The sequence below is a fragment of the Abramis brama genome, assembly GCF_963993115.1.
Source record: "Abramis brama genome assembly, chromosome: 18".
NCBI classification, from domain to species: Eukaryota; Metazoa; Chordata; class Actinopteri; order Cypriniformes; family Leuciscidae; genus Abramis; species Abramis brama.
Window position 1 is genome coordinate 31522425 of NC_139980.1, and position 15370 is coordinate 31537794.

General features: G+C 37.9%; 1 protein-coding gene across 5 annotated transcripts; it reads left to right on the forward strand.

Annotated features, from left to right (window-relative positions):
- Positions 1 to 333: 333 nt before the first annotated feature.
- gnpat2 (glyceronephosphate O-acyltransferase 2) lies at positions 334 to 12187 on the forward strand. 5 transcript variants are annotated; one of them, XR_014603450.1, is made up of 16 exons: positions 334 to 443; positions 1744 to 1935; positions 2014 to 2190; positions 2287 to 2416; positions 2662 to 2789; positions 5254 to 5329; positions 5413 to 5564; positions 5652 to 5782; positions 7530 to 7753; positions 8717 to 8965; positions 10776 to 10855; positions 10926 to 11066; positions 11145 to 11265; positions 11348 to 11441; positions 11547 to 11608; positions 11727 to 12187. XR_014603450.1 is itself a non-coding variant. In XM_084091854.1 (16 exons), exons 1-16 carry the CDS (start codon positions 432 to 434, stop codon positions 11768 to 11770), a joined length of 1992 nt encoding a protein of 663 aa, XP_083947980.1. In that variant the 5' UTR covers positions 334 to 431; the 3' UTR covers positions 11771 to 12187. The 5 variants fall into 5 exon arrangements, 4 of the variants coding, with proteins under 4 accessions (XP_083947980.1, XP_083947983.1, XP_083947982.1 ...); XM_084091854.1 differs by having other exon boundaries at positions 11166 to 11265; XM_084091857.1 differs by having other exon boundaries at positions 375 to 443; positions 2287 to 2420; positions 11166 to 11265.
- Positions 12188 to 15370: the final 3183 nt, after the last annotated feature.

Here is a 15370-nt window from a genome sequence, read left to right on the forward strand (position 1 = left end):
TTCGATTTTTGATACAGTTCATGCTTTCCCGCATGAGGAAATAAAATTGCATTTGAGCATTTGATTTATCATTTGGCAAGCCATATTGAGAGTTTGATTTATTATTTAATAAGCTCAGCATTTGATTTAACATTCAAACAGATGTTTTGAGACTTTGATTAATTATTTAATATTTTTAAGCAGGAAAAAACTTCCATACATTCATTCAAATCTTTTATAAAAATAATTAGTTCGTTCATTTGTGTAATAAAAAACTGATTATCTTTAGAGATTGGAGATTATTGGGGGTGACAGGTCACGCGACAGAGGCGTTCCCGCGGTGCGCGCGCTCATTGGCTCTGGGCTCCGGTCCGAGTGTCGGTCTGTGGGGGTTCAGTCACTGACTCTGATGTCAGAGGAGGGGGAGAAGAGCACCTGCTTCTGCGTGGGACATGGAGCGCTTGGTATGAACATGATATATCTGTTGTTAAGTTATGTTTGTATATTTATTTGGTCCGGACGTGCATTATAATACCGTGTACACACTGAGAGCGACACAACGCAACAAAACTATATCGCTCTCACTCATAATAATCAACGAGGAACGCTTGGAGTGTAACGTTACATCTTCGGTAATTATAATGACCATCTAATGATGTTTTTGTGGCTGTATGAACTCGGTGTGACAAGGCTTTTTGTTTCGGTTTCTTTATTGAAAGACACGGAAAACGAGCAACAAAACAAAACAGTAAACGTTAAAAACTTACGAATGGACGCGCGCTTCTTCAAAATAATTCACCTCAATTGAAAATAAATCATGTAAGTAAATCGTCTATATTGTTATATATAGGTTATATATATTGTTACATTGTTCGCGCTGCTCGAGTCAGTTTAACGGTTTATTTTTATAAGCTCGTGTCTCATGAGCCCATTCACAAAGTTAAAATAATGAGAATAATCACAATTGTATTTGTTTTGTTTTGTTTTACCCCTGTGCGTCCTTATGTAAGTTACATTTTAGGTTTTTTTTGCAGTTTTTTTCCAGATCATTTGCCTGTGTCAATTGCCAACTGCATACATTTTGGCACACGTGTGTATTTTTATTGGACATTTTACTATTTAACCCCAATTTCCTTTAATAAATCTTAATAAATTAATAAAATGTATACTAGGTACACAAAAATAGCTACACTTAGGACCTTAATGTCCCCATTGAAACCACTGACTCATGGGGACTAGTGTTACCGTGGGGACCTAAATTGAGGTCCCCATGAGGAAACAAGCTTATAAATCATACAGAATGAGTTTTTTGTTTGTTTTTTTTGTTGAAAATGTAAAAATGCAGTTTTCTGTGATGGGTAGGTTTAGGGGTAGGGTTAGTGTAAGGGGAGAGAATATACAGTTTGTACTTTGTACAGTAAAAAACATTACGCTTAAAGCTTATTTTTTGAGATATCAACCTCAAATTTGGAACACAACTTGTTTAGATTTATGGCTTTGATGTTCTTGTAGTTTTTGAGTTCAACATGTTTTATTAAATATAGGCTATGTTTTATATAAAATATTGTTCATAAATAAATTTCATAAACTTGATGTTTCGAGTCAATTTACTACCATTTAGGTCATTTTTATCAAATTAATGTTAATATTTTTTATCCGTTCAAGTACGTAAACTGCACATAACCTAAATGTAACCAACATACAATATATAAATACAATATTTAGCTTTCTTGTTGATTGAACAAGCAATATTGTGTGTATTAGATTGCTGAAGCACTGAGTGCAGAACCTGATGGCTTCTTTGACATTTTGGAGGAGAGGAGGCGGAGCAATGACTTAAGCCACGCCTTGCGGACCTTTAACCCTCAGCCATACCGTGGAGCCACACCCCTTTCAGCTGCCGCTCTCAACAAGACAGTGCTTGAATCCCAGCACCTGAGCTACGTCATACAAGAGGTGAGAGAGAAAGAGTGAGATACAGTAGTTAAGATGTCATAGCAGTTTTTGTTCACTGTTTCTTGCTCACACTCATAGATCATGGTTGAGTGCAATGAGCCGCGTGAGGCAGTTCTAGAGGAAGCGTCTGCGTTACTGAATGAGATGAGTCAAAACCTTCAGCTGGGATTCATTCGACTGCTGGGTTTCGCAATGACCAAAGTTTTAAAAAGAGTGTTCAGCTCTATACATGTCAACGAGGAAGGACTCACACGTGTTAGTGTTTTCCTGTCCTTTCCATTCATTAAAAATGATTTTTTTTTTTTTTAAAGGAATGCTTCACTAAAAAATTTGAATTCTGTTATCATTTAGCTCCAGCAGGCCATTCAGGAGCATCCCGTCATCCTTATGCCCAATCACAGGAGCTACATGGACTTCCTTGTTTTGTCTTACATCATGTTCACTTATGACCTCTCTATCCCCGTCATTGCAGCCGGAATTCGCAAGTATCTACAGATTTCTGTTGTAGTTGTTGGTGGCCAAATCTCACAGTCACATCATGTATTTTTTATTTTAAAGGTGCACCAAGTAATGCCCAACACTTTAGACAAATGTTTGAAATGACTAACACTTAAAGCTGTAAGGTGGGCATGCCCTCACAGTGGCCACTAAATGCTGTCATGTCAAAGCGTAAACACAAATCTGCTTAGTGCATCATCCAAATCTCCACCTTTATTTCTCTAACAGCTCTGATGGGGATGAAGCTGATTGGTGAGATCTTTCGACGGTCAGGCGCGTTCTTTATCCGTCGTGCCATTGGCTCAGACAAGCTGTACTGGGCGGTGCTGTCTGAGTATGTCAGAACGATTGTGCGGGTGAGAATTTAGTGCATGCTTTATTATTTCTTTTTATCCCCCTTTTTTTTAAAGACATTATTGTACACAACCATTCAAAAGTTTAGGGTCGGTAAGATTTTTAATGATTTTAAAAGAAGTCTCTTTTGCTCAACAAGGCTTAATTTATTTGAACAAAAAATACAGTATAAACAGTAATATTGTGAAATATTATTTAAACTTAATAGAACTGTTTTATATTTGAATATATTTTAAAATGTAATTTATTCCTGTGATGCAAAGCTGCATGTTCAGCATCATTACTCCAGTCTTCAGTGTCACATGATCCTTCAGAAATCATTCTATTATGCTGATTTGATGCTCAAGAAACATTTCTTAATATCATCAATATTGAAAACCGTTGTGCTGCGTGATATATATATATATATATATATATATTAGGGGTGGAACGGTACATGTATTCGTATTGAACCGAAACGGTACGGGCGTCACGGTTCGGTACATAAATTTACACGGAGAATACACGGTATAAAAATAAATAAAACTCGCATGTAAATTAATTAATGTTATGCGGAACTGCTGTTAGATACGCGGGTTCTTTAGGGACACCTAATCTGTAGTCACGCCTTAGCTCTGAAGCAGGCTGCGAGGTAAAGATTGCAATTTGCAATTCTGGAATAGGCTATGTTGTGTGTGTGTGAGAGAGAGATAAAGAGAGAGAGAGGCGCGGTCGCGATTGAAAAGTCTGTGTGTGTGTAAACATAAAAACATACTCCGTCATTTTGTTTATGCAGGACATCATTCAAACTGCAAAGTGTTTAAGTTACTGTTAATTAAAATATTAAGGAAAACAAATATATTAATCTGAAATGTAGCAAATTAATTTTCAATTCATTCAGGTACAATTACCAAACATATCTCAAGGTATTTTTGTCTTTTTAGTAATTGAATTAATAAACTAATTATATAAAACTATTGTCAGTGCACTACAAATAAACTGGTTCTATGCCTTTACTTTATTAATAAATCTTATTTAAAAAATACAAGGCTTAAGACATTTATTTTCCTTTGGTGGTACAGCCTGAGACATGCACAAGCCTTCTGCATTTTTGTTTTGCTTTTCCCTCCATTGTACCGAACTCGTACCGAACCGTGATGTCTGAACCGAGGTATGAACCGAATCGTGACTTATGTGTACCGTTCCACCCCTAATATATATATATATATATATATATATATATATATATATATATATATATAGGATACCGGGATACATTTTTCCAGGATTCTTTGATGACTAGAAAGTTCGAAAGAACAGCATCTTTTGTAATATTATTATTGTCTTAAAGGCACAATATGTATTTTTTTTGCTTTAAAAATATAAAAAATCACTATATCTATGTTATATATTTTTTAAAGTTGTGTATTTACATTATCCCGACAGTTCCAATTAACTTCTAAATCCAGAGAAACGGACCGTGTCTTTATTTCCGTTATGTCGCAGTCAATGGCGTCATATCCGCGTTGTCCCTGGTTTCCGCTCGTGCTGCCATGGTAACCAGAGCCCTCTGATAGTAACCAAGACGACAGACGTGGACCACTGTAATTCACAATGTCTATCTGCACGCTGTTGTTGTTTCGTTCAAACATTATGGACCATGGCAAGCAGACTTTGGATAAAAAAGGAGAACTAAAACGAGAATCAATTTTCGAGATGCCGAGAGCTCCCATAGACCGTATATAAACGAGAACTCCACGTCCGAGACTTCGACCGCTCCTACATGTACTTTATTAAACAGGTGAGCACATTTACATAAAACTAATCAATGTTATATAGTTCAACAATGATAAAATGTCAGAATATGATCTGTATGTTATTCTAATGTTGATCTAGCTTAACGTTACTGCTAATGTTAGTCTCATACAGACAAACTAACACATACGTTACATTTCAACACATTTAAATGCAGTTTAGTGTGATAGTGTAATGTTAGACCAACTGAAACAGCGCTGCGTTACCTCACAAGTTTAATTTGTCTAATAAACTGACCTGTGAGTAGTAATTCTGCGTGTAGTTCGGTAGAATGAAATGTCCATATTCCTTTTATATCCGCGGGACTCGCGTCGCGTTTGGAGCTGATAGCTGTCTCTTAGCAATCCCGAACTGCTTCATATCATAGTCATGACAAAAACATCGATGTATTCAGTCATCCATAAACATTATTAGATCGGTCGGCTTGACGTTGACGACAAGATCCATAATTCTTAGCAAATGTTGCGTCATTAAACTACGCCTTTGTTATTGTAAATAGGTTAGCGACCCCTAGTGGAGAAAAAATCCCATACTGTACGTTTAACCGTCACTTTTCATCAATTGAATGCATCCTTGCTGAATAAAAGATAAAAAATATCTTACTGAACCCCAGGCTTTTGAATGGTAGTGTATTTGTTAGCACTGATACTCACAGTGGCAGTTTTTCTGCAGACAGGTTATGCTCCATTAGAGTTTTATGTTGAAGGATTACGGAGTAGAACGCTCAAATCTCTCACACCAAAATTGGGTAAGATTACATTTAAGATAGTAAGATGGAAATGTGAGGCTCTTCATGTTCTTGGTCCCTGAGTTCTGTTCGCATCCTCACAGGAATGATGCACATGGTGTTGGAGCCCATTTTTAAAGGAGAGGTGTTTGACATCAGTCTGGTCCCCATCAGCATCAGTTACGAGCGTGTGTTGGAGGAGTCGCTTCTCGCTCATGAGCTGCTGGGTGTGCCTAAACCAAGAGAGACCACAGGGGTACAGCTGTTAAAGCGAGCCGAAGTCTCATGCATTTCAAAATATGAAGGAATGAACTTGGTGCTGAGCTCTTGCTGTGATCTGCAGGGTTTGCTGAAGGCCAGGACGGTTCTGAAGGAGGATTACGGCTGCATGCATGTGTGCTTTGGAAACCCTGTGTCTGTTAGAGACCTGGTCAAAGGAAAGATAAACCGCAGGCAGTACAATCTGGTACCCAGGTAATATATACACACGTGACAATTAAAAAAAATAATAATATGTGAAATAGTCTGCATTATGCAGTGCTAAATTATTAAAAGAGATCATGACATGAGGAATCAAAATTTCCTTGTGCATTTGACATATAAGAAGTCTTTGTTTCATTAAAACTTCCTGCAAGTTTCATAGCTTAAAATTTCATCCTCTTTCCTCATTTATTTAAAGCTACACTGTGTAGGATTTTCTCCCATCTTGTAATGGGAGAAATTGTATATGACTACCAACTGAATATTACTTTCTAGCCCCTCCCATTCCGAGGGCGTTTTAACTCCTACGGTGGCCGTATTATTTCAAATCTGCCGGCAGACATGAGTAATCTCCCTCTCGCATTCGTCACGGTGCCGCTGAGTGTAAAAACGCGAAAGGTGAAACTTGAATTTCCAGGTATGTCCCTCTTTGTCTAATGTATTTTCAAGATGGATGCGCAACATGGCTTCCGCCATTTGAGCGACTCGCTCGTATGTATTCTAAATTGCAGATTATACACTTACGAGAATACTTAAAGGCACAATATGTAACTTTTTTGCTTTAAAAATAGCAAAAATCACTATATCTATGTTATATATATTTTTTAGTTGTGTACTTACATTATCCCGACTGTTTCCAACAACTTTCAAACCAGGAGAAATTTGTAATTTAATTTGAGAAACGTCCCGTTTCTTTATTTCCGTTTTGTCGCCGCCAATGGCGTCATATCCGTGTTGTCCCTGGTTTCCGCTCGTGCTGCCATGGCAACCAGAGCTATGAACCAGAGCCGTCTGATACCAAAGCGACTGACGCGGACAACTTTGTAGTTCGCAATGTCTATTTGCACGCTGTTGTTGTTTCGTTCAAACATCATGGACCATGGCAAGCAGACTTTGGATAAAAAAAGTAGAACTAAAACGAGAATCAATATCAGCGCGGTGTTTTCGAGATGCCGAGAGCTCCCATAGACAGTATATAAACGAGAGCTCCACGTCCGAGACTTCGACCGCTCCTACATGTACTTTATTAAACAGGTGAGCACATTTACATAAAACTAATCAATGTTTTATAGTTCAACAATGATAAAATGTCAGAATTTGATCTGTATGTTATTCTAATGTTGATCTAGCTTACTGCTAGTCTCATACAGACAGACTAACACATACATTTCAACACATTCAAATGCAGTTTAGTGTGATAGTGTAATGTTAGACCAAGTGAAACAGCGCTGCGTTACCTCACAAGTTTAATTTGTCTAATAAACTGACCTGTGAGTAGTAATTCTGCGTGTAGTTCGGTAGAATGAAATGTTCATATTCCTTTTATATCCGCGGGACTCGCGTCGCATTTGGAGCTGATAGCAATCTCTTAGCAATCCCAAACTGCTAAAAATCAACTTAAAATATTACACAGTGTAGCTTTAATCAAGCTCCAAAAACAGCTTGTTTAGATATTGTGTAATCTGTGACATCACACAGGCAAATTCATTTGCATATGCCTGCCTCCAGAGCAAGGAAACAGCGAATAGCTATACATCATCACACCACTGGCCCCGCCCACTGGCGTTCAGTCGCTTAACGGCTGACACCTTTTGGCAGTCTTGTGAAATAATATGATTTTAAAAATCATGGTTGCTGTTCAGGCCCCCACAGTGTAAATGCAAGGTCAAGTGGACTGCATTGCATTGTGGGATATACAGTACTTCACTTCACTCTTTTTTTTCTTCTGTCTCAATAACAGAGACCTGCCCATGAAGCCCAATAAGGAGACACAGGAGTTTGTATCTGGTCTAGCCCACATGATCATCCGTTTGCAGGAGAGAAATGCGGTACTGAGCGCCTGGAACCTGATGGTCGTGGTTCTCCTCCAGAACCTCCAGGGCATTGATTTGGACCTGCTGACCAACAAAACCCTCTGGGTGAGGAGAATCGCCCTGCAGTTTGGAGCCCACATCAGATGGCCCAGTAAGGATACATGTAGAGATGACATTCAATAAATAGAACATACAATCAGCTCCTTTAAAGGAAGATCGTTTGTTCAGTGCAAGATACATTCTGTGGCATGCAGTCAATTAGCATAGAAAGTAATTTTGGCTTATTTGTCAGTTTTTAAAAAAAGGCACTTACAGGGGAAGTCATCAAAAAGTAAACATTACACATAAACATGTGAGACTAGTGTGCTGCAAAATTATATTTCATATTTCATCTCCTGTTCTGGTCATGATAATGCAGTATTTCTGCAAATAACAGAAATGTTTGAAAACTTTCTGCAAAGTTCAGAGTAGCACATAACCAGAACTTTATCTGTTTTAAACAGTTGTCCCAATACTAAAAGCATAGTTTAGACAACTTTACATCACAAAAACACACATATCTGTATGGAAGACAACAATATACCCTATGGAATGCCCCATATACTTCAATGGTACAGTAAGTACCTTACTCTAAACACAATTTTGGGACAATTTGATTATTTTTTGCCTTAAAATCAACAGCAAATGCTTTCCATAGAGAAAACACTTACACAGTATAGTTTGAGCTCTGTACTTCTGTATCTTTCCAAGGTTCTCTTACTAGTTTAGCTTTCTAGGTATTGTGAACAACTTGGGACGGTTCTTTAATTCTGGGACTAAAGCCAAACATGTGACTGGGATCAACAAAAAACAACAAAACCCCCATTCAGGGCTGTTCCTATGGCAATCACACAGGATGAACAGGATAGAAGTTCTTAAATTTGTGTGTTGAGTTTTGAGGAAAGAAAAGATGCTTGTTTAAGCCCTGTTAATTACAATAATAACTTCTTCATAGCAAAAATAATGATTTTATTGTGATATTTTTAATGGAAAAGTTTGGAAACTTCAGACTTGACCACCCTAGCAACTGTGTAGTGGGAAAACATAACATTCTCTCCCTCTTTTTGTTTTGTAGAGCATGTTTTGGATTCTGAAGTGATGTCATCGAGCATGACCCTGCATCACTCAGTAGTGCGCTGTGAGAGGGGGCGTGTCTATTTAGTGGAGGAGGCGGGTCCAGGACCTGTCATTCAAGAGGAGGGCGTGTTCAGACGTGCTGCTGCTGTGCTCATGTGCGCCTCCTACAGGAATCAAGCAGTGCATGTATTCACACGGCCAGCTATGGTGGCAGTTGCAATCACAACAGCTGTAAGCAGCAGGACAGGTGAGTAGTCTGGCTGCGTTCCAGTCCACTTTTAGACACGTGCACTTGCGAACTTCCCTAAGCACTTCCCCTCGGGGGAATCCCTGCCGCCATTTTGAAGTGTGTTCCACTTCGTGAAGTTGACGAGGGAAGTTTATATGGACAGACCCTCGCTTAAGTCTACTTCATATGCACACTTCAGGCAGCTCCATTTACCACAATGCAACACGATTGTGACGTCAACGCATATTGCGTTTAATTTACCCCACCACAAACAACTCAATTTTTAACAACTCAAACACACCTATATACATATAGAATGCTGCATTCAACAAGTTCGTAAGGGAAAAAAATATAAAATAAATCAACCCCATAGTGGATTTTAAGTGATCAAGGGCTTAGCACGTCTATTGCAAAGGTTCCGCCAGTAGTGGGCACTCGTGTAACGTAAGCGATGACGTACATCCGAGTGAACGAGACGGAGGGAAGTTAGTTAAGGGCATGACAATTTTGGACTGGAATGCAGCCTATAAGAGTATCACAGGAAGTTTTCATAGGTTTCACTCACCCTCATGTTATTCACTGCAAAAATTGTTTTCTTCTGTAGAACATCGATATTTTAAGGAATTTACAAGAACTGATTTCAAACTTTAAGCTTTAAAATGTATGGAAAAAAAGCACCATAAATGTATTTCATATTACTATGCAAACTTGTAAGGGATGATTTTCAGTAAATAAACTATACTTAAAGTCCCCATGCAATTAAAATGTAAGTTTTTTTGGCTTTTAGTATTAATATGTTAGCCTTAAGGTTATCTAAGTTAGTGTGCTCCAAAACAATGACAAAATGTACATTTACTGTAGAAGAAAAAGCGTTCAAAACTTACAGTCTCTCACTTCCGCCAATATGGATCAAAGGTTTTGATGACATCACTCTGCACTTCAGCTTCTCATCAGATTTTCTGTCCAATCAAATGCTCTCTAGAATCGTCCCGGCCCTACACTATAAATAGATGCTGAAGCTGCGGCTGAAATCAGTCACTTGTTCACAGTTACTATTTTCTACATGGTGAATGGCACATATGGTGCAATATATTTATACAATTCAGACAGTGTAAATATGCTTTCCTTCGGGGCGAATGAAGTCTGGTTTCACGTTAGTGCCGCGTGAACCGCCGCAGCTCCGGTCCAGAGACACGATACACAGAGCGGATCATATGTGCGAGTCGGCGCAGATCACAAAACTTATCGGACGCATTTGAATTCTGGACAGAATGCTCTATTTTAAAGCGATATGGAGGAGATCAGGAGGAGAAACGGTCAGATATTAGAAACAGCACTGTCAAGTAGAAGAGACATCATCGAAGCCATGCACCAACAAAAATTACACACTTCAAACTACACATCCTCAGCATGACTATGTTCACTATTTTGCTTTAGTAACAGTTTCATATTAAATCTAAAATGGTATTCTATTAGACTGTAGAGATGTCGGATGCGGCTTTGCTGAGCTCAGCGGCTCTGGACGAGCTGTGATATTGGGGAGGAGCTGATCGATATGTCCCACCCTGTCTTCCTGTTTAAGTGCCAATTACGTCACCATATTGAATAATGCTGTGTGTTTTAGTGAGGCTTTAAATATTAGTCTGTTACTCACTCAAAGCTATTGTATGACTCAAAAACATGACTTTTCTGGATCTCCCATTCACTTTTACTGTGAATAAAGCAGCATGTACATTCTACTAATGTTTTGTGTTCCACACAAGAAAGAAATCGGGTTTGGAAGGACATGAGGGTGAATAAACCATAACCATTTCTGTTTCCTTTCCAGATGACGTCTTTCATCATTTTAAGTTCCTTCTGGAGCTCTTTTCCAATGAGTTTGTGTTCATTCCTGGTCAAGCGGTTCAGGTGAGTCTGATTGTCTAAATGAAGCTGTTGAACAACAGGACATCCATCTAAACATCTGCTTCTCTCTCAGGACTATGAGGAGGGCTGCCTTTTGCTACAGCAGTCCGGTGTGATCGGCCGCTCTGATGAAGAGGTCCATGTGAGAGACGACGGCCAGGAAACCATCGTCTTCCTCAGAGCCATTCTGCAGCCTTTTATTGAGAGTTACCAGGTGATTGTAGTCATCTACACAATTGTCCAGGCACTTCACCATGTGGATTGGTGAGTTACAGGATGTTGAACACGTCAGCACTGATATCAGTGTGTTTAGCTGGTGTTTAGGTACCTGTGTGAAGCGAGCTCGCAGACATTCAAAGAGAAGATGTTTTCAACCAGCATCCGCAGTTTCATTATGAAGCTCCTTATTTCAGGTGTGGGTTATTATCAGTTGAAGACTTACACACTTGATGATTATGTAACAGTCTCTCAGGTAAAGTTACGTCTCTGTCTCAGGTGAAGTTCAGTCGTATGAGGGTTTATCATCTGACCTACAGAGGAACGTTCTCTCAGCTTTGCTCAGGATGGCTGCTGTGACCAAAACTACAGTGTAAACAGATACAACACACATCTAAGAAATGAACTTTGACATTTCAATTGATGTATGAGCACAGAAATGAAGATATTAACAATAACATGTCTCTCTTTATCTCAGCGACGACCAGAATGAGTTTAGAGTGAATAAATCTGCAGTGAAGAGAATATGGGACACGCTGAGTAAGATTATTGATTGATTTTTGTTCTGATCTACTATCTTTTGTTTTGCTGGAAACTAAAGGGTATATCTGCTCTGTTGAGTAGTGTAATGTGTTGTACTTTCTCTTCTTTATGACAGATGATGGATGGACCCCTCGAATCAGTGTAGACGCCAGACTGTGATGAGAAGAATTGGACTACAGCTACTATCAAATCTTTTATTGTAGAAGTGCTAAAAAGTATTAGTACCATATGTGTTTTTAGTGTCAAACACAGAGTTAACCTGCAGTAGCAGCTCTAGATGTAGAAATTCAGCTATTTTGGACTGTTATGGCAATACAGATCATTTCATTTTGTGAAAATGTGAAAATCCTACAGACAATAATGATATTGATATATTATATAGATATATATAGACATATTGATACAGCAAAATATACATTTGTAGATATACTTATCTTTTAAGTATATTTATCAAGCAATTTAACGTTTTAAAATTTGATAATCAAATAATTGCATTAATGAAATATTTTTTTAATTGCATATTTTTTCAAATATATTTTTGTATGATATCATTGTAATAAAATCTTGATTACTTGATTATGTACATTCCTTTGTTGATTGAAGCAACACAAAGAAACATGAAATAAAGTCTCTTCAAAGAAAAGTCAGAAAGTGAAACCATAATTCATATAAACACACATATGTTAAAGGGATAGTTCACCCAAAATTTTTTAATTGTGTCATAATTTTCTCACCCTCATTTTGCTCCAAACCTTTTTGAGTTTCTTTCTGTTTAACACAAAAGAAGATATTTTAAAGAATGTTGGCAATCACATTTGACAGTAGCCACTGACTTCCATAGTAGGACAAAAATAATAAAAATACTATGGAGGTCAATGCGTGTCATCAACTGGCTGGTTACCAACATTCTTCAAAATATCTTCTTTTGCGTTCAACAGAAGAAAGAAAATCATACAGGTTGGAAACAACATTTTTGGGTGAAATATCCCTTTAAGAAGATATGTAGTTAGCAACAGGTAAATCGTTTACAGTACCTTTAAAATAAGTTTATCAAAACTTGCAACTTAAGCATTCTGTCCCCGGTTATCCGGTTATCAATTAGTCAATAAATACAAACCTATTGTACGGATTTAGAGGCTACTCTTATGACGCTTTTGTCTGTTTTGTGCAAAATTTCAGAAAACAGATTTTCTAAATCTGCTTTTATGTTCCATAGAAAAAGAAATCAAGTCTCGAGGGCGAGTAAATTATAAAAGAAATGCAATTTCTGGGTGAGCTATCCTTTTAAGGAATTGTCAACTTGTGTCCCCCCCTTTTTTCTCACTTTCACTCGTTTTTCCTGTTAATGGATCAACAGCGTCTAGGTATTTCCTCCACTTGTCTTCTTTGTTTCTCTATTCGCTCTCTCTGTTGATTCTGTTCTTTCTCCCATTCATCCACGTCGTCTTTAAAGAGCATCATCTGTTGCAGCCAGCGCGCCGTGGACACGACGACAAACAGCGCCCCCTGCAGGACGTGTCTGACAGCGACACACACAGACGACACGACTGCTAGCAACTGAGAGAGAGACTCCAACAGCAAACACACTCCCTCCAGGCAACGAACAGCCGCTTTTCTTAAACACGGACAACGGTACCTTTCATCGTGATTAACACACATACATGGTTCGCTAAAAATATTCCTGGCAGCTTTGGTGAAGTGTTGAACGACATGACGTAGAGGCAAGAGCGCCAGGTAAAGCTGACACGTCGCGGTTGCCAAAGTTTGAAGAAACAAACGACACTCGTTCATTGATTTTCCTGTGAATGAGAAAAAAAATCCCATTACAAAAATTTGAAAATGTGGTAACACCACGGATCTATATAATGACATTCTATATAGATCAGTGGGTAATATTTTACAGTGTCCATGTTACATATACTTATAGCCTAGTAATAACAGTAAATTATGCATAATTACATGTAACTAACCTGCTTCAAACAAAAACGAATCATATACATGTTGTTAATTAAAATTATTCAGTACTTAAAAATATAATTACACTGTAACATTGACACCTTAAAATAAAGTGTAACCGAAAATGTTTTAATAGGCCTTAAGTAGATGTAGCCTAGCTATGTAATTACGAAAGTTGGAAATGCGATTTCGGTAACAAATAAGGTTCCAGTTGTTAACATTAATTAACAAGAACTAACAATGAAAAAGACTAAAGCATTTAGTAATCTTAGTTAATGTTACTTAGAACATTTAGCCTACTAATGCATTATTAAGATCAAAAGTTGTATTTTTTTAACTAATGATAACAAAGATGAATAAATGAATACTGATAGAAATGTAAGCCTATTGCTCATTGTTAGTTAATAGTTATGCATGGCCTAATTGTGAAGTGTTACGTGTGGCAGAATATTTTAAAACCCTCTGAAAAAAAAAAAAATCTAAAATTGTTTACCATCCACGAATAAAAGTATCCAAATCACCAACAGGATCCACATCCACATTTTGATGATGACTGAGATCCTCGGATAGTGGTGAATGTGGAATGACGGTCTGTTTGTGAGAAACGAAACTAAAGATAAGCAGGTTCTTCAGGTGACCGTCACAGAGCTGTGACAGCTGTTACCATATAACAGTAAACGATAAAACAATATTCCCTGTTGTTATGGACACATTTCGAAGGCAGTGATATGCATTCCCACAATTATTAACATCATAAATCTAGCAAAGTCTTTCACTTTTAAAATAGGTTATATAGTTCCTTTCACATCTGATTTAATCGTATAGGGGCGTGGAAGGTATTAAAATACATATACAGCGGGGGAAATTTTTGCGCCTCCCTTTCTTCATGTGTTCAATACTTTTTCCCTGTGTCATTTCACATTATTACACACAACTTAATTTCTGAGCTTATTTGTTTTGGTTTCTTTGTATGTACTGATTCCTTGGGTTGTTATCAACATCTGGTGAAAATTTCATGTCAATAGCACCTTTGGAAATATATTTACTGAGAAAAATGGTGACGTGTTCAATACTTATTTCCCCCGCTGTATATACACATACTTGAGTGTGTAGATTTATGTTTGTTAGATATGTATAACATATGACCAAAAACAGTCGATAAGTGTAACATCCCTGACCAAACTTAAGTTGTTTCAAGTTAATCAGTGTGATGTTAATGATCTTCACTCACACCGTAAGAAAGACACGACAAGGGTGATTTTAGCACAAAAACAGTACATTTAATTCAAGTGTTCCCCAGCACAAGTGCACAGGAAAGAAGCCATGTCTGGCCGCCTTTCCTTTCACGGCGTACAGAGAGAATTATGGAAGGATGAGCTGCTACTATAACACTCCAAAGACCATCGAAACACAACAGAACTACAGCCACACCGAGAGAGAGAGAGGGAGAGTGAGGCTAAATGAGTGTTACAGCGGATGAAGAAAGGAAGTAAAAGAGAGAGAGAGACCTGTGGACTGATCAAATGGACGAGGCTGTAGGGCAATAAATATTGAGGCAATAACAATTATATAAAAAAAAACATTATAGTCTGACCTTAGCAAGAGTACATGGAGGGAGTTTGTAGAAGGGAATGTTGGGTAATGTAGTTTTGCCATCACTTCCAAGCAGATAGGTAACAGTGTACAGTAATGCTGCCTTTAAGTCTTCCGGGGAAGCTCCCACTTACGAGTTCGAAAGTCAATCTGAAATGCTTTTAAGTGATCGGAATAAAATGTATTTCATATTTAACTTCCTGACAAACA

Bases quoted from the DNA above. Each gene is read 5' to 3' on its own strand.
- gnpat2 (XM_084091854.1), top strand. The intron at 5,783-7,529 runs GTAATATATACA...TCTCAATAACAG, and splicing joins CAGTACAATCTGGTACCCAG to AGACCTGCCCATGAAGCCCA. The intron at 11,266-11,347 runs GTGTGGGTTATT...TCTCTGTCTCAG, and splicing joins TATGAAGCTCCTTATTTCAG to GTGAAGTTCAGTCGTATGAG.